General features: G+C 41.9%; 1 protein-coding gene across 13 annotated transcripts in view; it reads left to right on the top strand.

Moving 5' to 3' along the window:
- The window catches only part of ABCC4 (ATP binding cassette subfamily C member 4), a 284,608-nt gene that overhangs the window by 235,475 nt on the left and 27,600 nt on the right, over positions 1-21,533 (top strand). For all 13 annotated transcript variants that reach the window (XM_042929130.1, XM_042929159.1, XM_042929140.1 and 10 more), the window contains 2 exons: positions 7,529-7,684; positions 17,364-17,453. In XM_042929130.1, coding sequence (XP_042785064.1) covers positions 7,529-7,684; positions 17,364-17,453 — 246 coding nt within the window. The remainder of the gene's footprint in view (positions 1-7,528; positions 7,685-17,363; positions 17,454-21,533) is intronic.

Raw genomic sequence — 21,533 nt, 5'->3', positions numbered from 1 at the left:
CCTCAACTCCTAACATGAGCAGTGCCCCCAAATGAGTACTGTGTAGGTTTTTCCATTGCACCCTGGCCCCCCGGCCCCCCTGTCCCCAGCATGCGCACACTGCCCCTCTGCCTCAAGAGACCCTTCCCTTCTGTCACTTGGCTGGTGAAAGTCTCATTTTCAGTCACTTCTAATGCATCTGCCTCTGTGAGACCCTCAATTCTTCCACATCTTACATATGGTTTTTAAAATGGTTATTATTTTGAGAGCGCGTGCAGACAGGGGAGGGGCAGAGAGAGAGGGAGACAGAGAATCCCAAGCAGCTTCTGTGCCGTCAGCACGAAGCCTGATGCAGGGCTTGAACTCACAAACCGTGAGATCATGACCTGAGCTGAAATAAAGAGTCGATGCTCAACCGGCTGAGCCACCTAGGCGCCCCTGAAGATCACGGGCATAGCACACCTGACTTTCTAGCAGCATTATGGATGCCTGGAGTGGAAGCACTGCATGTTCTTCATCAGTGGATGGGTGGATAAGCAAATGTGGTCCGTCCACACAGTGGGGTATTCCAGCCTTAACAAGGAAGCAAATTCTGACATGGCAAGAACGGCGAGGACATTATGCTAAATGAAATCAGCTCGAGGGCAAAATAGGACAGAGCCTGTGATGCGAGATTCCTAGCCTGCTCCGATCCACAGACACAAATAGTAGAGAGATGAGTGCCAGGGGCTTCGGGGGCAGTCAGTGGGCAGTTAGTGTTTCATGGTGACAGAGTTTGAGTTTTGCAAGGCAAGAAGAAATCTGGAGATTGCACGACCGTGTGAGTGTATGTAACACCCCTGAACTGTACACCTAAGAAATGGGCTGGTAAATTTTATGTTCTGTGCATTTTACCACAAAAACATAAAATTAAAGCATAAAAGGTAGCACTTGCAGCCTGCTGTGCCATTTGGGGTCTGTGTCTCACAGTACCCTGAGGCTGCTTAAGGCCAGGGAGCATCCTATTTTCATCTTTCTTCCCCCAGAAAACGGCATCCTGCAGGGCACACAGTGGGTGCTGAGGGTCTGCTGGCTGGGACGGGAGGGAGTAACGTGCAGGTGTGAAGCAACCAGTATCAAAAACATACTTCCCAGCCAGCTCCTGCAAGCAACCCCACACCTAGATGTGTTAGATATCTGAAGAACTATTCTTTCAAGCTCCTTCTACCACAGACCCGTTGAGTGGACTGTAGCCATAATGTGATGATTATACCCTTGCGACACGGAAGAAGAAATGTTGAACTTAATGCCCAAATGATACCCAGGGAGCAGCTGTAGTAAATCACATGGCAAAAGCTGGCTCCTGATTATTTCCGGCCTTAATGCAGGTGAGGAGAGGGCTACTGTGCCGGGAAACGTTAACTGTAGCTCATGATGAAGTTCTGTCCCTGTGAGCACCGTCAGGGATGTTTGCTTGCTCACAGTGTGCCCATCAGATGGCATGTTCTAAACATAATTCTGTTAATCTGCATGCGTCTTAAATTTCTCTTGAAGCCGTAAATTATGAATCACCTAAGAAACTGTAGTACAACTTAGAAACATAACAGATTTGTATTTTTCGGTCTTTACCCCCAAATCATAGGATTCTCTGAGATTCTCAATGTTGGGGGTAGGGATCGAATTTGGAGATAGTTACATTAATGCCAATAACTTTTGTGTCTTGGTCCACTGGTGGTGTCGCCTTCAGCTCCGTTTATGTCATTGGTGATCATATCCAGGCTGCAGAGTCACGAAGTGACATCGCTGCCTGTGTAGGTCCCAGGTCTCGTTTCCTCCCCACCCACCCCAGCATTTAGGGACACCACCGCCCCCGTCCTTTGGGGTTGCATTTGATCGGGAGAGGCTGTTGTGGGGTCGACGATGTGGGAATGTGCCAACACAGCAGAAGCAGTGCTTTATTCTTCCAGCTTTTTCCTGTACTGTCCAGATTCCCCGGAGTTCTAATGAACAGGAAAACGTAATAGGTAGTAAACAGGTTTCTAATTAATGGAAGAAATAACAAGTAAAAATGAAGAGCCCAAATGAGGTAAATAGCACCTGAGGCTTCCTGGTTAGATTCTAAACACTGGCTGCATTTTTCATTTAGATGATTTTGTGGTTGATTTGATCATTTTAAAGAGTACTGGGCCATTTTAAAGCATTTTCCAGCTCTAGAAGTAGATTGATTTTGGTTTGTTATTTTTTTTTCTTGCTCAGACCTATTACTTGGATAATACATTTTTACAGATGTGTACTAGACCTTGCTATAACGTGCAAAAATATTAGTTTCCTACATTTTCTCCTTTTTTACATAATATTTTTTCAAGAACCCCTTCTCTCACTCCAGCTTGCCTCCCTTCCCCTGCTGACTTCTTAATTTCTTGCTATCCAGGCTGTGGTACCTGTGTCACCTGGGAGCTTCTTGGAAATGCTGACTCTCAGGCCCACCCAGGCCTCTTGTCTCTGAATTGCCTTGGAACAAGGCACCACCCTGGTAAAGTCCTCTCTCCCACAGGCAGTTGTGGATGACTCTAACTCATGATTTCTAGGAAATATCCTTTGACAGTTTGAAATTGGGCTCATGAATTATCCCACCCCCTGTGACTGAGCATGACACTCTAGAAAGTTCTATGCTACCACCCTGCTGATTTATTTACTTTTCTATTCTGCAAGTCATGAATTTACATTAGAATTTAATTCTGTATGACTCCAGGTTTAAGCATGCATTTGCCTTTTCAGTGTAGTCTGGCTGCCTCATAGACAACATTCCTTTTTCTCTGTGGCTTCCCCATATCCTCCTACAGGGATTTGGGTCTAGAGTCGGAGACAGCCCAGTGTAGCAATATATCTAAGCTCCTTTCACCACCCAGTGGGGTGAAAAATTAGCCTCACTGCCCCAAGCAGGGCACTAGGTCTGTCTGGCCTGTTGGCCAGGTGCTCTGTGTTCTTCTCCTAGCTTCAGCCGTAGGTGCCTGTTCTTCCTGTTGACAACTAGCCCACCTGACGACAGGTACCACCTCTTTGCTCAGAGCTGTGGGCTCTTTTGTCCACTCACCACAGTATATTCCCCTGTATCCACATCATGCTGTAAATATCAGGTGATGGGATCTGTGGGGTAGGCCAGTTCCTTGCTGGCAGCCACACCTCTCCCCACTTTCTTCGGGCCAGGCAGAGGGACATAACGAGGTGCCAGGCCATCCACGTGATGAAGAGGCCATCAGCAGAATGGACAAGGAACAGGCAGAACTGGGTTTGAGTCTGTCCTGCCCCGTTTGGACTCTGTTACTTCAGGCAGGCTAATTAACCTTACTAAGCCTCTGTCTTCTCTTCTGCAAAATGCAAGTCATAGGTCCTCTAGGGTTGTGCACCTCCAATGAGATGAGACACCCAGCACCAAAACCAGCACAAAACAAATGCTCAGACGACGATCGTGTAGAATGGCCATAACCAGTTTTGATGTGTAAGTTGTTGTCTGCAACAACTGAAAATGAGGGCATGGCCATTTGAGTTAGTATTTATGGTTATAGGATCTGTTTGCCACGTCTGTCTTCTCTGTCCGGCTTATCCTGTACCTCAACACTATGGCGATAGATTTTCCATAAGTTTCTCCATCCTGACTTAAACGCCTCAATTCTGTACAAAATGCCCATTTGGCGCAGGACACCGCATGCAATACAAAGAATACAAAGCTGAATCCGTTTCAGATCCCAGTGGAAGAAAGAAGGTTGTATAAAAATGGCTACTAAATAAGCTAGAAGGCGGTCAGAGTTTTTATCGAAGTTTAGAAAAAGATGACCTACCTCTTCTGGGTGGGAGGAGCCCACATGAAGGAACAGGAGGAGCATTTCCGAGGTATTAGGCACTTGAGGTAGACTTGGTGACATGTGGGTAAGATCTCAGCAGGTGGAAAGCATGGGAAGGGCGTTTGGGCTGGTGGGACCAGCGTAAGCAGAGGCGTGATGCCTTGATCCAGCGAGTGAAGAGCATTTGAGGGAATGAATTACCAGGTGTGTAGCACACACTCTCACGTTTAATCTTCACGACCTTCCGGGTCACCCCAAGGGAGCTGACTTGTGGAGGTTAAGGATGGAGAGTCAGTTGGGACACTCCCGTGGAAGGGACTTCCTGGGACCGCATGACAGGCAGGGAGCTGCCCTGTAGAAGCTCATTCTGAGAGGAGGGCACCCGTGATCCACGGTGGGAAGAGGCAGGGGAGAGGGAGTCAGTAGCCACCCTAGCCACCCTGTTCCCCTAGCAGGTCGTAATGGCGAAAGTGAGTCTGCTGTTTGGAATCAGACTGATGTGGATTAAAACAAAGCTGTCACGCCCAGGTGCGTGAATGCACAGAGAAAACAGGTGGGGGCCAAAACTGGTGTCCTGTTTCTGGAGGGTAGTTTGGCAGTACTTGACAGCCTCCTTTGAAAGTGTTTATACCTGTTTCTCAGCAATTCCACATCTGAGAGTTTATCTCAAGGAAGTAATTAGGGCTGTTTTCAGAGATTTGGCTTCAAGGATATTTAACACAGAGTTACTACTTATAATCGCAAAATATTGGACACAGCCTGAATGTCCCCAAATGGAGGGTTTGTTAAATAAATGATCGCATATACGGTAATATTATAGGGCCGTTAAAATATTTTCTTGAAATACTAAGTGAAAACAGATTACTATAATATGTTCACATTAATCTCATTTTGTGTAAATATACGAGCTTGTATCTTAACATATGCATGCACTTAATTCCAGAAAGAAAATACATCCTCTAAAGAATGGTTTTAAATCAAAGTGTTAGAGTTATGACTAGTCTTTATTAAGTTTCTGCATTCATTTGCACTGATTATGGTCAAGAAAAGAGTTTTGTTTTCTAAAAGGTAATGCAGAGGTCCCTGGGTGGCTCAGTCAGTTGGATGTCCGACCCTTGATTTTGGCTCAGGTCATGATCCCAAGGTCCTGGGATCGAGCCCCACATCTGGCGCCTGGAGCCTCCTTAAGATTCTCCCTCTCTCTCTCTCTCTCCTTCTGCCCCTCTCCCCTGCTCACGTGCACACTCTCTCTCAAAAAAACTAAATCAAGGTAACACAGCCTTGTACTCAGGTCAGGGACTGAATCATAAAACATTGTGGAGGTAGCATCTTTAGGGCTTGATACCATGCGGGACTAGGAGAAAGCTGGAAAAGGAAGGTGAATGTGTTGAGCCCATGAGCCCAGGAAAGAAGTCATGAGATTAAAATGGAGAAGTTGGAAAAAGCAGCTATTTTGAGTGGGAAATTGTGTGTTAATCATGTTGCGTTTGATCTAGAAGAGATCTCCATTGAGAACATGGAGAAATACACAGAAGCCATGTTATGTCTAGACTAGTATACTAGGATCTACCCATGTGTAGAAAATGACTCCTCTGTGAAATATAAATTAGGACCTACCGTAAGGTACAAAATGGCTATAAAGATTATAAAATTTGGTGAAGCCACTTTCCTTGTGTTTATCTCTTACTTGATCTAGAAAAAGAACTTGATCCTAGAAATGTCTAACGTGCTGGTGTGGTTGTCAGGAACCAGCCTCAGCCTAGTTGGGAAAACATATGGGGATAGTTGCAAATCAGCTAAAGTAAGAGTATCTTCAAGTATTTCTTTGGTTTTGAGAATGTAAACTAACTGATATTGGTGATATTCTCCGTGGGAAGTTTCCTCTTATGTAATACACCTCTTATGTAATACAACCCCTTGGTGAACTGTGAAAGACACAGCCTATGGTTTGATGACTGGAGAGTAGAGGGAAATAGCCAGAACCAGGTTTTCTTTGAATTTCCTGTTTGTTTTTACCCTCACTTGAGTTTGGAGACCACAGACCTGTGGTTGTGGGCAGGCCTCTGCCCCCCTCTCATATCCCAGCCCTTTACCAAAAGTCTACAAATGTTCCAGTTTGCACAGATGGATCAGTTTTAGTTGTGATGATAGCACGGGAGCATCCACACGTTCTCAGAGACACAATTCTTGCCTGTATCTTGACACGTGTTGATTTACATTTGAGAACACGGAGAAATACACAGAAGCACACAGAAGCTGTGTGTGTCTAGACTAGTATACTAGGACCTACCCATGTTCAGAAAATGACCCATCTGTGAAATATAAACTAGGACCTACTGTAAGGTATAAAGTGGCTATGAAGATTATAAAATTTGGTGAAGCCACTTTTCCTAACGTTTATCTCTATAAAAGTAGACTCGCTCTTGAAATGCCATCAATAATCGTTGTGTAAGTTAAGCTTTAAAACTTGGGAAGTACTCAAATGAGATAATATGTAAAGTTCCCAGCATAGAATCAGTGCTCAGAAAGTTATTCTCTGTTGAAAGTTGTGAGTTTTAAAAATTTACAAATGTTTGAAAGCCTGTCCTGTGCCCTTCATTGATTCCAGATACCTAGATGAGATGATATCATCTCTTGGGAAGCTCCCACCAGGGAATTTGTAGTTGGGCAAGCTCTTTGGTTTAAAAAAAAAAAAAAAAAAAAAAGCAAAAAAAAAAACCAACCAAAAACACAACAGTTTCTGCATATAGGTTTAAATGCACACAGCTGAAAACCAATTTTGTGCAATACAGTTTCGTTCCTGACCGGCATTTTACCTGTTTTATATTGATTCTTTGATCTTATTGTCAGTGTATTTAATTTCTTTGTGCTTTGGTTCTAATAACCAGACTGATACTGGACACGTATTTTTCCTAAAGGGGTAATTGTGAGTATTAATTACTTTGTAAAATGCCTTTTGAACTGCTCAGATGAAAGGCCCCATATAAATAGCAAATGTTATTTGTGTTGTTGTTGTCGATGATGATCTCATTATGGGTATTTCAGCTACTGGCTACTGTTTTTTAACACACTGAGACTTGCATTTTAAAACGTTAAGATGTTTCCTTTTGAGACAGAATGTAATCAGGTGTTTAATAGCCAGAAATGATTTGGTTGTTCTACCAAAGAATAATTATATCACCTCTTATGTAATAGAATTCTGGGAAAATGATTACCTGTTTATGTATTGCTTCTGACTTGTTGACAAACTATAAAATTATCCAAGAAATTCTCAAGGTTCAAAATAACCAGACACTAGGAATAAAGCTAATTTTGAAACTTACTTATCAACCACTCAGTAGATTGCTGGGTTTTCACTGCTGGCAGGCTGATTGTGCTATTTTTAACTTTTCTTTAGACCAGTGGATCTCAACCAGGGGCAGTTCCCCCACCCACCGAAGGGACACAAGGGACATTTGTTAATGTCTGACATTTTCGGTTGCCACAATCGAGGGGTGCTTTTGGTATCTAGTAGGTAGAGCGCAGGGATAGCGACAAACATTTTACAATGTACAGGACAGCTCTCTACAACAAAGAATAATCCAGCCCAAAATGTCAACAGTGCCAAAGTTGAGAAACTCTTGGACTACATTCAATATAGAACTTCCTTAATCTGTCTTCAACAACCAGAGTTTCTCCTGATACATTGTGTTTTGTGACTTCTTAATCCCTCCTGGATCTCTTTACAGGTTGGCATTGTGGGAAGAACAGGAGCTGGAAAAAGTTCCCTCATCTCGGCCCTTTTTAGATTGTCAGAACCAGAAGGTAAAATTTGGATTGATAAGATCTTGACAACTGAAATTGGGCTCCACGACTTAAGGAAGAAAATGTCCATCATACCTCAGGTATACAAGTCAGAGCATCCTCACATGTCCTTTTTATAAGAGAACCTAAGTTTAATTGCTTTTACTTTTATTCCTTTTTTTTTTTTTTTTTTTTTTTTTTTTTAAGTTGAAGGATTGATCCTTTTGCCCAATAGAACATATTTTTAACAGCAAGTATTTTCATCGGATACCAGGTTTTGTTTTTGGGCGCGTGCACGTGCATGTGTGTGTGATTTAATAACTTACCCGGTAAAATGTCTGGACTCTAACTTCCCCAAGTACCCCAGAGTTATCCACTGATAACCACATGATTCTGAAAAGAAAATGATGAATGATTGGTTTAGCTCCTGAGAGGCTTCTGTAGGGAAATGTGGATTTTAAATGTTTTAGTGGTAGACTTTTGCTGTAGGAAATGTAACTTCTCAAAGGTAATTCTCTCCATGGAGGGCTTTCTGTGAAACTGGTGGGCTTTGAGAATTACTGTGTATATGGATGCTTTGGGGAGACTTAGAATCTAGCCATTAGTAAATGATTGTAACCAGGAAGCAGTAGAGAATAGAAAAATACAGGACAAGGAATCCCATGTCTCTGGACCTCAGGTTTCTCTCCCACAAAAGGCATCTCCTGGAGCCGTTGTGAGGACTGGGTCAGCGGCTGTGGAGTGCTGCTCGCAGACCCAGGACCTGGCTGCTGTGATGATGGAGGGTGCAGTTGGCCGTCTCTTTCTGGGCTTTGATTCTGTTCCCTTATTCTGCTTCTTAATAGAAGTATGACTTTCAGGAAATGTTTTAGTGATTGGATAATGCACAGTAGAAGCACCTTTCATTCCTTGTGGTCCATCATTTCAGTTTCAGTAAAAATTCAGAAGGTATTGGGAGCCTGGGTTGCTCAGTCAGTTGAGCATCTGACTTTGGCTCAGGTCACTATCTTGCCATCAGCGTGTTTGAGCCCTGCATCAGGCTCTGTGCTGACAGCTTGGAGCCTGCTTCAGATTCTGTGTCTCCCTCTCTCTGCCCCTCCCCTACTCATGCATGTGCATGCACACTCTCTTTCTCTCAAACATTAAAAAAAAATTTTTTTTTAAATCAGGATACTCCTTTCAGAACCACAATGAGATGCTATCTCATCCCCAATAGTCACTACTATCAATAAAACGGAAAACACTGGGGCACCTGGCTGGCTCAGTAGAGCATGTGACTCTTAATCTTCGGGTCATATGTTCAAGCTCCACCTTGGGTATAGAGATTACTTAAAAAAAAAAAAAAAAAAAAAAAAAAGAAAGGGAGAGAGGGAGGGAAGGGAAAGAAAACACCAAGTGCTTGGAAGTTAGTGGGAGAATTTGAACCCTTGTTCATTGCTTGTGTAGGTATAAAATGAGGCCACTGTGGGAAACAGAACAGAGTTTCCTTAAAAATATAAAAATAGGATCACATAGGAATGATCATATAGAATGATCTTATCCTATTACCAACTCCACCTCTGATTTTGTAGCCAAAATCATCGAAAACAAATTCTAAGAGGTACTTGTACACCCATATTCATAGTAGTGGTATTCACAAGAGCGAAAATGTGTAAGTGGTCCAGATGTCCTTAGGTAGGTGAGTGGAGAAAGTGTGGTGTGTTCACACAGTGGACTATTATCCGGCCTGCAAAAGGAAGGAAATTCCGACATGAGCTAAGGCATAGATGAACTTTGACATTGTGCCAAGTGAAGGAAACCAGTCACAAAAGGACAAATACCCTAGGATTCCACTCCCATGAAGTACTTAAGCAGTCAGTTTCCTGGAGACAGGAAGTAGAATGGTGGTCGCCAGGGGCTAGAGGGAGGGATGGAGAGTTAGTGTTTAATGGGTACAGAGTTTGGAATTATAAAGAAGAATTGTGGACCTAGACGGTGGTGATGGCTACACAGTGATGTGAATGCATTTTAATACCACTGAATTGGTCACTTAAAAATGATTAAAGTGGTAAATTTTGTGTTATGTGTACTTTAGCACAATTAAAAAATTTTTAATAACTCTCCTATCCCTGATGCTTCTATGCTTTTTCTTTTTTTTTAATTGAAGAATAATTGACATACAGTATTAGATTCAGGTGTATAACACTGTGACTCGGTACTTACATACATTATGAATGGTCCTCACGGTACATCTGGTGACCTTTTTTTCCACCTGTCACCTTGTCATCATCTTCATCTATTTTATCCATTTGGAAAAAAGAAATTTGTTTTTTAAAATATCCCTTTCAGGAAAAATGAAAAGAAATTTGTAGCACTTTCAACCCCTGTATTTAAAGATTTCCTCTGGCTGTTAGATTCATGACTTCATGACTACAGTAGAAAGTAAAGGAGTTGAAATTCCCAAGTTTTGTATTTCGGTTGTACCTATCTCTGAAATGGGCCAAACGAGATTAGTGAGCAGAAACAATGGGCGTGCCTGTAAAGTACTTTCATGTCCTTGGATGAAAGGACCTAGGAACACGTCCCGTGTTATTTTTAATGCTTCTTAATAAGAAATGGTTGTATGCTTGTGTACATAAAAGAACTGTATAAATAAAGAAATAACGTTGGATGTTTCTTGGCTCTGCCAGTAATGTTTTGGAAGCACATCTGAGCAAAGACTAAATACACCTTGACATCACCACAGGTTTTGGTCCTCTTCCATAAGTTCCCACCCTACTTTGGAGCATGCTGTAGGTGCATACTCCGGAGAGCATGCTTACAAAACAGTACTAAGCTTTGTACCCATGGAGATAATGATCACCAACCATTGTAAACACACAACCTTTCATTTTTCACTTCGTGTGCCTTTGTCTCTAAGGGGCAATGTTTGTTGATTAAAGAGAGTCTAGAGAGACCATGTAACGTGTAAAGGGTCCCAGGATATCTTCTAGGAGGCAGCCAGGATAGAATCTTTAAGATCACATGACCCACATTTTTATTCCGGCCCAGTCTCTGGACTGTGTGAGTGACCCTGATGACATCACTTGGCCTCCGAGCTCCAGCGTCCTCGTCCTTGAGCCAGGTCTAGTAATTGCTGCCTCACAGATTTGTCATGAAGATTTAACCGGATGAGAAAACGTCTGTGGCCCAATGCCTTGCTCTTAGAAATGCTTGGGAAATAGTAACTATTTTTACTAAGGATCAGGGCACTAGCCTTTTGGGTGTTCTGGTTACTTACATAAAAGTAGTAACAGGTTCTGGAAGGACTTTGCTCTTTAATTTCTATTTATGTTTTTGTGATCCTTGGTGATTTCCTTTACATCTGTTGCTTATCACACAAACCAGATTATTTCTATAAACTTAAAAGAGTGAAACAAAAGTGTGCACAATAAGAATTCGAGGGTAAAGTGTAACAGAAACCTATCAGCGTTCTTCTCACAAGGAGCAAGAGAGAACATCACTTTGTTTTCTGGCCTCCCTCCCACCTGCTCTTTCCCGACCCCCGCTCTGTACCCCACTGATACGCTGCAGTGCCCCCTGAAGACCCTGGCATCCTTTCTCCACTCCCCCCACATGTTCGCTTTTTTCTAGCTCCTCCGGAGGCTGTGTCTCCAATTTCTGTTGCTCCTGTGCTTGTTTTCATCCCAGATGAGTTACACAAGTGTGAATAACTCCTGGTATTTGTGGAATCCTTCACATATTTGAGCCTCTTTCCCTACTGTCTCCGCCTTCATCCTCACAATTATATGGTTATCTTCATCTGACCCATTTAAAAATTGAGGCACAGTGAGTTTAACCCACTTTACGAGCATGTGGCAGAGCCAGGGTTCCTGTTTATGTCAAGGACGTTCTCGGGCAGCTAACCGCTCCTCCAGGGACCAAAGCACATTGGTGACTGCAGTCCCCCCTACAACTGCTGTGTATCACAGTTCCGCGGGCACACCCATGCAGACACAAATATTCCACAAAACACGATTACTCTTAGTGCTCTGCACTCTACTTGCTATTATATCCATTCTGTTCTAGTTCATAGAAAAGACAAAATGGTCATGAGGCACAGAATTGATTTCATGATCCGTTGGCTGCACCTGCAGTTTGAAAACCACGTTCCCTCACTGTCCCCTGCTTGGCTGGGCTCCTGATACATGGTAGCCCCATACCTCGAGCCCTGGTGGTGGTCCTGATTCTCACAGCAGCCCTACAGGGTTAGCCCTGTTTTCCAGTAAGGAAACAAAGGCTGCTGGATACAGTTAACTCAAGGCACACTCAGCACTAAAAGAAAATCAATTTAGGAAAAGGGGTTAATTCCCTTATGTGTCATGGGCTAGAGTCAGGAGAAGATACTCGAAATCTTACCTTGCTAGAGCTGAGAGCCCTTTCTCTTGACAGTGTGACTGGCTGCAAAGGTGTGAACAGCTGTTGGCCTGGTCCCTTGAAGGACGACTTCCACCACTCTTCCCACCAAAATGAATAGGAAACCGTTTCCTTGTGTCTCAACACCCTGATTTAGGGAACTAGGGAGTTTGGAGCTGTCTCTGCAGAGCAGAATGAAGGCATGTTGCTTGGAGTTCCCGGTTTAGGTGAGCCAGGTCGGCGCCCTGTTCCTTGGCTCTGTCTCGCTGTGATCCTGGCTGCAGCGGTGAGCTTCCGTGGCGGCCCCGCGCTGCCAGGCTCGTCTCAGTCATTGCTGACCATGCCATCAGAGATCAGAACTGGGACAGGTGTGATAGCAGCCAGGGCCGTGGTGGGAACGGGAGGCAAGGGAGAGGTGGGGATAGTTGGGGGCCAGTCCCGCAGGGAACTTGGGAAAACACTGTATTCTTTGAATGTACTCCTTGATTTGTGCAATTTATGGAGGAAGTAAAACATGAAAGTGCTTTCTAAATAATTTTATAAACAGAATGGGTAGCCAAAATAGACACTTCCTTTGCGCTCCTTTGTGCTTCCTTTGCGTCTTTAAATAGTTAAACGCATTCCCCAAAGAGAATAGCAAGATGAGATTATATTTAGGGAATAACTTACTTATCTGAAAGGATCTGGAAAAACGGATTTCAAAACTTTTTTGGATGGATTCTCTACATCTAAGGCCCCTTTCCTTTTGGCACCAAGAAAATGTTTTCAGTTGAAAAGTGATTCCATGCAAATTCATTATTTACGATTGCACCCCAAGGGTTGGCACAGATCAACAGCTATCATCTTCATCATGATTAAACAGATTCACTTTTTATATTTAATAGACTTTTTAAAATCAAAGCAAAACCTAGATATTTTTTAAGCAGTCCACTGTGCTCCTTTGGTATTTCTATTCCCTGGGTTATCCTCAGTGTGTTGGAAAAGGCTAAGCGAAGCTGTCCCTTTAAGACTTCTTCGTTATTACCTGGTTTTCTTTTCTCTCTTTTTTTTTTCTTCCCTTGTTGAGAACAAAACTCAGAGAGAGAGAAGAGGTGGGTATGCTGTTACTAGTAAAGAAATACAACTGGATTCTAGCCTAATGGAGTCGGCCTTTTGTTTCTGACACTGAAGTCTTCATTAAAGCCCTTGGAACTGCTCCCCAGAGCTCCTGACCTTTCTGTATCGAAAGAGGACTTTACACGACTTAAATTCTTTTTCCTTTGTCGGCAAACAATGTTCTTTTCTTCTGAATATGGATGATGATCGGTTCATTCAGGGGCTACAGGATTTAAAAAAAGAAAAAAAAAAAGGAAATCAAGATTTAAAGCTACTTCAGGTGATTGTCTCATTCTTGCAACTGGGAGACGAGCTGCCCTTAATAAAGGTCCTTGGCTCAGCAATGAAAATGTAGCTCTCAGGACGCATGGAACCAGCAGCCGCTCTGGAGGATATATTTTAGTAGAGGGCGGTTTCCTGGTTGGGGGCTGGAGTGATTAGGGTACAGTAAAGTGTTGTGCTTTCTCTGCCTGGTTTGTAACCACTTGTATGGTTTTTGTCTTGGACCAGGGTCGTTTTAAGCTTCTGAAGGTTAGTGGGTAGGGTTTCTTTTTGGGATAATGAGAGGTTTGTCTTCCAGTAGCATACACAAAAGGGCTAACAAGACCGTGGTTCTCAGTCTCCCCGTTGTGTTGAGGGATTATCAATTTACGCCAAAAGCTTTGATTCAGAGGTGGCCATTTTGGGTCACATGGCTGATACGAACTTGTGGTATGTTTGTAACAAAGGAAAAAATTGCTGAACGTGGCACAAAAGATAAAAAGAAAAAAAAAAGTCAACTTGAAACTGATAAAAAAAAAAAAACAAACAAACCAGGTTTGATACTAATGTTTCAGTTAAAATATTACCCCAAACAAAAACATTGGTTTACCTAACCATAGCATGCCAGCTAACTCTTATTAAATGAGGTTTAATTGTGTACCTTCAGAAAAATATATACTTAGGCTAATACATTTAGTGTATATGTTTACATGAAGGTTGTATGTCCTACCATAAATCTCTGCACTGAAATGTTCTGCCTGCAAACATTTTTTACAACACTTATTCATTATAAGATTAGTTTATTAACTTCAATTGCTTGGAGGTGGGTACTTTAAATAACAGTATCTATCAGAAATGATAATTAATTTGACCCTTATCTGCTCTTGCAGTGTGTGTCTCCTATGAATACTTTTATCACCTTTTGAAGATAATATAGTGGTTTCTTACTTGGCAAGTGGATAAAAGCGGACTAGATAGAAACCAAAACGAGCACCATGCATAAAGCACACGGGCATAGTAAAACAGACACTGTTAACAAATTGCCTGCTGCTTTTAAAGAAAAAGGCAGCTTCATTCAGCTAATCTTTTAATAAATCATTCTCTTCATTCAAGTTTTGATCGAAATTGTGCTCATTTTGAAATACATCTTTGGCATGTCATAACAGAAAAAAATATTCTAGTTTACTGAACTACTTTGTTCTAATAGCTGCTAACTAAACATGAGCAGTCGCCTACTGTATCCCTTTAGATTGACTGTATGGATTTAAGTGGGGACCCTTCTTGCATTGGGAAATGCTGAAAATGTAACTTTTTCTATTTATGATAGCAGTGACTTGCTGATAATTAGCAGGGCCTCCTTAAAGCCTACAGATAGCTGAGGTCTCTGTCTAAAACTCAGCATAAAGCTGCTGCAGGCTCAGCATCAGAGTGAGCAACTTCGATCTCGGCAACAAATCCCACATTAGTGCCCCAGTCTTTGGAGAGATGGATCCATTTCAGGAACTTTCCCAAAGAGAAAAAGGTGAAGGGGGTGACGAGAGGGACCCTTCCTGTTAATGAAGTAGGCGATCAAACTTTAAACGTGTGCTCCTGTGCCTGTCCTGTTGAACCACCCAAACCGTGGCTCCCAAATGGGCAGATACAGGGCCTTTTCATCGTTTCACAAAGGAAGAAAGGTCTGTCTTTTAACAACAAGGCAGTTTTTTGATAGATGAGCTTAGGTAACACTTCCATAGAGTGTACTTTGAAAGCCAGGTGGACACTTTATCCTAGACTTCTTACCGGATGTGCATTTGCGCTCTGACAGGCACATGAAGGCCAACAGGTCATGTAAACCTGGATAGGCTCGTGGTTGCTGTGAGCAGAGACCACCTCCCACTTCTTTCACTGGCTTGAAGCCCATCCCTTAGCCTGTTCTCTTTCAGCCCCTTCATCTCCTTAACCACCAGTCCTCAGAGTCTCTCAGCTTGGGCCCCAGAGTGGATACTGCCCATGGTTCAGAGCCTTGGCGGGACGGGGCAGAGCATCAGGAAGTGAGGAAGGTTGGGTAGCAGCCCTTCCCCATCTGGCCCTGTCGTTTTTATAAACCTCAGAGAATCAGCTGAAGGAGGAGACGCATTGGCCTTGATGGACTCTTTGAGTTGATAATTACAAAGTAAGATCAAGTAGAGTCTGAAGAATTTCTGAAGTAGGATGAATGAAGAATTTAAAATCCCAAATAGAATGATGATTATTCCCCTGACAAGGAACTCTTACTGTTGCTTAAATTGTTGTTCAGTCTTTGGTCCTAAGTTCGGTAGTTTTAGGGGAGACTATTTATTTATTTATGACAGTGAAAATTTTCTTTTATGAAGCTTTGCATATAAAATCATGCCCCAAAATTAAAATAGTAGAAAGATAAAATAAGTATTGCAGTAGATAATAGGAAAAAGGGTGCTGTATTGGGTTGAATTGTGGTTCCTCCAAAGATACGTCCCAAGTCCTGACCCCTGGTACCGTGGTCTTTGGACGTGTAATTAAGTGAAGGATCTCAAGATTGACTGGGTGATGCGTATATCCCGTGATAAGTGTCCTTATAAGAAGAGGAGAGAAACACAGATGCAGCAGGGAGAAGGCTTATGAGAAAGTTAAGGGTGACTTTTAACTGGGGTCTTGGGATCGTGCAGTTCAGTAATTTATTTTTGAAACGTTGAATGACCAGTGATTTTTCAGTGCTTTTGGGCATATTGGCCACTTAACTTTATAAAAATGATGTGTCCTTTTTACATGTCTTTCAATATTTGGAATTTGCCTTTAGGCATGCACATTTTTTGGTGGCCCACGTCTCTGTCTTCTGCATCCATTTGTCCCTCCTCAGTCTTAAAATTGAGACCATAGGAAAAGACGGTCCAGGAGGCTCTCTGAGTGTCATTCTTCTTCGCGGCTTGAGAAAAGTTTACCTCCTTAGTCTTCTCAGGCTTTTGAGAAGAGAGGAGGAATAGTCCAGCCCCAAGGTCAGGCAAGGCAGGCAAGATTTGAGGCTGGCGATTCCCTCGAGCCGTGCTTGGATGCCTGTGGAAGAGTCCAGTCTTCTCTGATTCCCCCATCTGTGTGCATCTCGGTGCTGTACCACCTCTAGTGTCTGCTGTCCGTGTTCTTACGGCCTGGGTTATCAGAGCCTTCCAGAAGAAAACGTTAATGGCCTACCTAAGGTTATGCACCAGATTCTCTCCTGAAACCCAGAAGGAGGCATATATTGCAAGAGTAATTTAATTGTGGCTCCTCCTGAAGCACATGAATAGGAAGAGCTATTTAAATTAAAATCATTTTATTATGACGCACGTCACAATGGGTTTCAGGTTATCCTCCCCTTGCAGTTAATAACGAGGTTCTGTGAGGCATGTAATCCTGATGCACAGACAAGATAATGTGGGGATTAGCTGATGCAAAACCATAGGCATCTCCTCGAGAATAAAGGCGCCACTGGGCCCATTAGTTTACATTCTCTTTGGACAAAAAACAGGATGTCCCCTTTGCACATGGGGACAGATTCCCAATCCAAGAAAACTGTTCTACAGAAGGAGGAAATATCCTGGCTTCTTCATCAGTGCAAATGGGAACATACTTGAGAGTTTGCTTTGAGTCGCAAACGTCAACTAATCGTCCTGTTGGTGTTTTCCAGTGTCACACCAGGATTGATAATAAACTCACATCTCTTGATATAAAGCCCCTCAAATAATTATATCCTTGTTTTTCCTGTTTAAGCAGATATTACTAGGAAAGCATTTTCAAAAACCAAACCTTCATTTCTCTTCTTCAGTTTCTTCTTAAGACGACACACTTCAGCAGTTTCTTCTCTTAGTGTTCAGTGGTCCGGAAGACACTGGGGGTCAAACTTTGTAGGATGGAAAATTAATAGATATATTATTTTGTAAACAGGCATCTGCAACCTTCGTGTTAATGATTATAGTGAATTCTGGTTTTTATATTTTAATTCTGTTTTGGAATTTAGCATCGAAATAAAATGAAAAGAGGCTACAGTAATAACATTCACTATTCTGTAATATTTAGGAACCTGTTTTATTCACTGGAACAATGAGGAAAAATCTGGATCCCTTTAATGAACATACAGACGAGGAACTGTGGAGTGCCTTAACAGAGGTAACTTATAAAATGCAATTATTTTAAACTTGTTACCATCAGTATATATGTACGTACTTCTGGAACATTGCAGGTAGTTACTGGGAACTTAACTGGTTTAACTGTCGACCACCCAGGAGAACATTGATGACGTGGATATACTTAAAATGTATGTATTGATGATGATGCGAACCAAAAATGAAGTGTCTCATGTTTTCACAGTTAACTTTCTTCCTAGAATGCAAAGCAACTAGATACATATCTTACTTGTCTTCAGCAAAGCTTGAGGTTATATTTATGGATTCAAGTTTTGGTGGCCAGTTAGCCTGCAACGTATATTTCACTTCTCTGTTCTTAGGGGGCACCCATTAAATAGAGACAATCATGGTTTTTCATTATTAACTGAAAGATAAATGAGCTCATCCTAATGAAATGCTTTGAAGTTTTATAAGAAAGTGTTTGTAAAGGTAAATAATACAGCTAGAATGTGTAATAATTATTTTTGACAAATGTGTCATTTTAATGCTACCGAGTAAATGTAGGTAACAGGACCCCAGAACTTTTGCTAAGTTTTTATACCGATATATTCATCTCTAGAGGATTTTCTATTATTTGTGCAGTGTTTCCATTTGGACCATCTCTTTGAAATTCCCTGCCCTTGCATGGAAGGGCATGGAAGGATATTGGCTGTTAAGATGCTGTTGGTTTGTATATTTTAACACTAATCGTTCTGTGTATTTGCCCTCATTCTACAATTGATTCCAAGCTCCTGGAAGTCAGAAACCACATCATACTTCCAAATCTTAGACTTCTAATCCCTCATGGGACCTAGCTCAGTCTTTTGCTTTTAAAAAGTCAGCCCTTAAGGGGCACCTGGGTGGTTCCATCAGTTCAGTGTCCAACTCTTGATTTTGGCTCAGGTCACGATCTCACAACTGTGTGCCGACACCGTGGAGCCTGCTTGAGATTCTCTCTCCCTTTCACTCTGCTCCTTTCCTGTTCTCTCCCTCTCTCTAAAAAATAATAAATAAACATTTAAAAAGTACCTAATAAATAGGTACTAAATATTTGATCTTTTCTTTTTGGGAATGTGTGGCTTATTTCTTTTTAAAAAAAAATTGCACAGATCCCAGTGACTGATCACTCACGTTGTGGCGGTTTTGCCTCAGTGTGTTTATCATTTAGTGCCACCCTTCCAGGGAACACTCTGAAATCTTTCAGTTTATAGGTGAGCTGTGACTGTGAGCGGGGAGAGTTGGAAGCTCGACGGTTTCCTGCCAGTAATTCTGGTTTCTGAAGGCATGTCAGTGCTGAGTCTTTACACACCCACCCTGCTTTCCAGTAACTGAAGGGATTTTATTTGCCTAAATTGGGCCGGATACTTCACCTTGTCCTTCCCACTTGAAAGCACTTGATCTCTGATTTCAGTTAAGTTTGTGAGTCTTTCTCCAGTGAAATTCTAGAAGAGGAGGTGTGTAGAACAGCAGTTAGCCATCAAACCTAGGGAAAAATAGGACGATCCACTGCTCTTGAACTCCTGTGATAAATTTAATGGTGTAATTGTGGCACACCTTAATAAAACAGGAATTACTGGCAAATCATTTTTCTCTTTGTTTCAGAGCTTGAGATCTCTCCTCATAGATTCCCAGATAGTAAAATTACTCTAGAAACACATTGTCCCAGGACCATGAAGAAATGTTAATTAGGAGACAAACCATATAAAATCTTAGAACTTTGATCATCACTTGTATTTCATCTTCTTTCTTCTGCCAAAATTAAAATAAAATTTAGTAGCCTGCTAGAATTCTAAAAGTGATGTGTTGCAAGTGGTAATGGTAAAATTTACCTTTATTTTCAACTGCATTTGGAACTTCCTATAAATAGGAATAAACATGATGGTTTAACAAAGTGAAGTGAGTGGTTTTCGTGTGTTGCTTATGCAGCTGACCTCATTGCTTCGGCACTACCTCTCAGAGTGAGAAGTCATGCCGGAGTTGTATTGCTCTAGGAATTGTTTCTTCGTGACGTGTGTATGTTTTTCAACGAAAGGTTTGGCAGATTTTCTTAAAACTTGGATATATCATTGTATTTTACAGTATGATTCCAGCTGTTTCAAGCATATATAGATTCTGGAACATGTACCTGATAAAGGCACCAAAACATAAACCTTGCTTATTTGGGGAGTAATGATAAGTGATTTTTTTTCTTTTCCTCTTTGACTTTTCTGCATTCTCCAGATTTTCTCTCATGCACCTTATTGCTTTTATCATCTGGATCATACTCCTGGCAGATGAAATGCAATAGACCTTTTCACAGTCATTGTAAGGGTTTCATGAGCCTGCTCAGGGAGGTTGGGATCATTCTGTAGTAGGTCAGGGACTCTTCACCTGGATTCCTTAGAATCTCCAGGCCTTTACACTATGGAATAAGAATCTTCCCTAAAAATTGTACCCATGGTGTAGTGTATGTGCATTTACCTGGAGAGACGCCATACAGAGGAGTCAGCATACAAGTCTAATGCCATTCAGATTCTTCTGGATTTATCCTATTCAGTCTACCCATCGTCTCCGTGGCTTGCTGCGTCCCTTTACATCTGAACCTGAGCATCATAACCAGTCCTGCTCTTTAACAGATGGCAGGAGACCTGGTATCTTTGGCAGCTCCCTATAAGGTGGACTGAACACCCTGGTCAGCTGGTCTACAAGTGATGCCAAACTGGAAACTGGAACCCAAGTTCACAGGGTCGGCTTGAGAGCCAGTAAGAGAGCACTACTATTTTCTCTTCTTTAAGAACTTGAATTAAAAGGAAAAGATGCTTTTTTTTTTTTTTTTTAAGTCTTCTTAGCTGTGTTTTCTCCTCCTCTCTGGATGAGTTGGGTGTTCAGAAGGGAGACAGTTGGCCATCTCATCCAGGCTCTTTTTTCATATATTGACAAATAGCCATAAACCAAAGAAAGTTCATTAGAAATTAGTAGCAGTAAGGGCACTTGCAAAGCACCAGCAGTTCCTAAATATAAGTAATGACTAGAAATGAAGCAGTTTATTAGTCAAGGGGCAAAAGATCATACCAGATAAAACTCAGAAATTCAGCAGTATGTTACTTCTTTAAAAAAAAACAAAAAAACAAAAAACCAGCTTTAATACTGGGATATGCGACCAAGAATATGGTACATTGGGGCACCTGGGTGGCTCATTTGGTTAAGCATCCATCTCTTGATTTCGGCTCAGGTCATGATCTCACGGTTCATGGGTTCAAGCCCTGTGTCAGGTTCTTCGTTGATGGTGTGGAGCCTGCTTGGCATTCTGTCTCCCTCTCTCTCTGCCCCTCCCCTACGCTCTCTCGCTCTCTCTGTCTCTGTCTCTGTCTCTGTCTCTCTCTCTTTCAAAATAAAGGAACAAACATTAAAAAAATTTTTTTAAAAAGAACATGGTACATCATGTCAGAACTGTGGAGAAACCATCTAGTTACATTCAACACTGATGGTATCTCTCTTAGAATACAGGTACATCTCATTATACAGGAAGCCAAGACCAAGAACTCTGAGCATCAGCAGTGTATACATGGGGAAATGTAATTCAGCTCTTGCTTTCCTGACATGTTGCATTTGCAGTTTCCCCTGGGCCATGTATTTTGGTCAATGGGCTCCCCCTTTACTTCATTTACTCTTGGCTTTCTTCTAGCAAAAGCCCTTGTCCACCTGTTGACTGCATTTCAGTGTCTCTCTTCTCTTTCTAGCCCGCATCAGCCTTTCTTCTTTGAAAAGTCAGAAAGTTCCACGGAACTTGGAGATCATTGACATCTGTGTTAACCTCCTGTGAGGGTGCTGGCACCTGGTGGATTCAGTACACATAGTATATGATGATAGAAATGGATGTCTTATAAATTCAGTGTATTATTTTCAATTTTGCTGTAATTAATTATTTTCCTAAGCTTAAAAATCTGAAGTACTCTATACTAAGATAAGTCATTTTGAATACCATTATTTGACCTGTTTTCCTTAAACTATAATTTTTTTAATTAAATGCTTTGTACATTTTAAAATATTTCTTAATATTTATTTTTGAGAGAGAGAGACAGAGCATGAGTAAAGGAGAGGCAGA

This window comes from Panthera leo, chromosome A1, assembly GCF_018350215.1.
Source record: "Panthera leo isolate Ple1 chromosome A1, P.leo_Ple1_pat1.1, whole genome shotgun sequence".
Taxonomy (NCBI): Eukaryota; Metazoa; Chordata; class Mammalia; order Carnivora; family Felidae; genus Panthera; species Panthera leo.
This window is presented reverse-complemented; position numbering and strand designations above follow the sequence as displayed.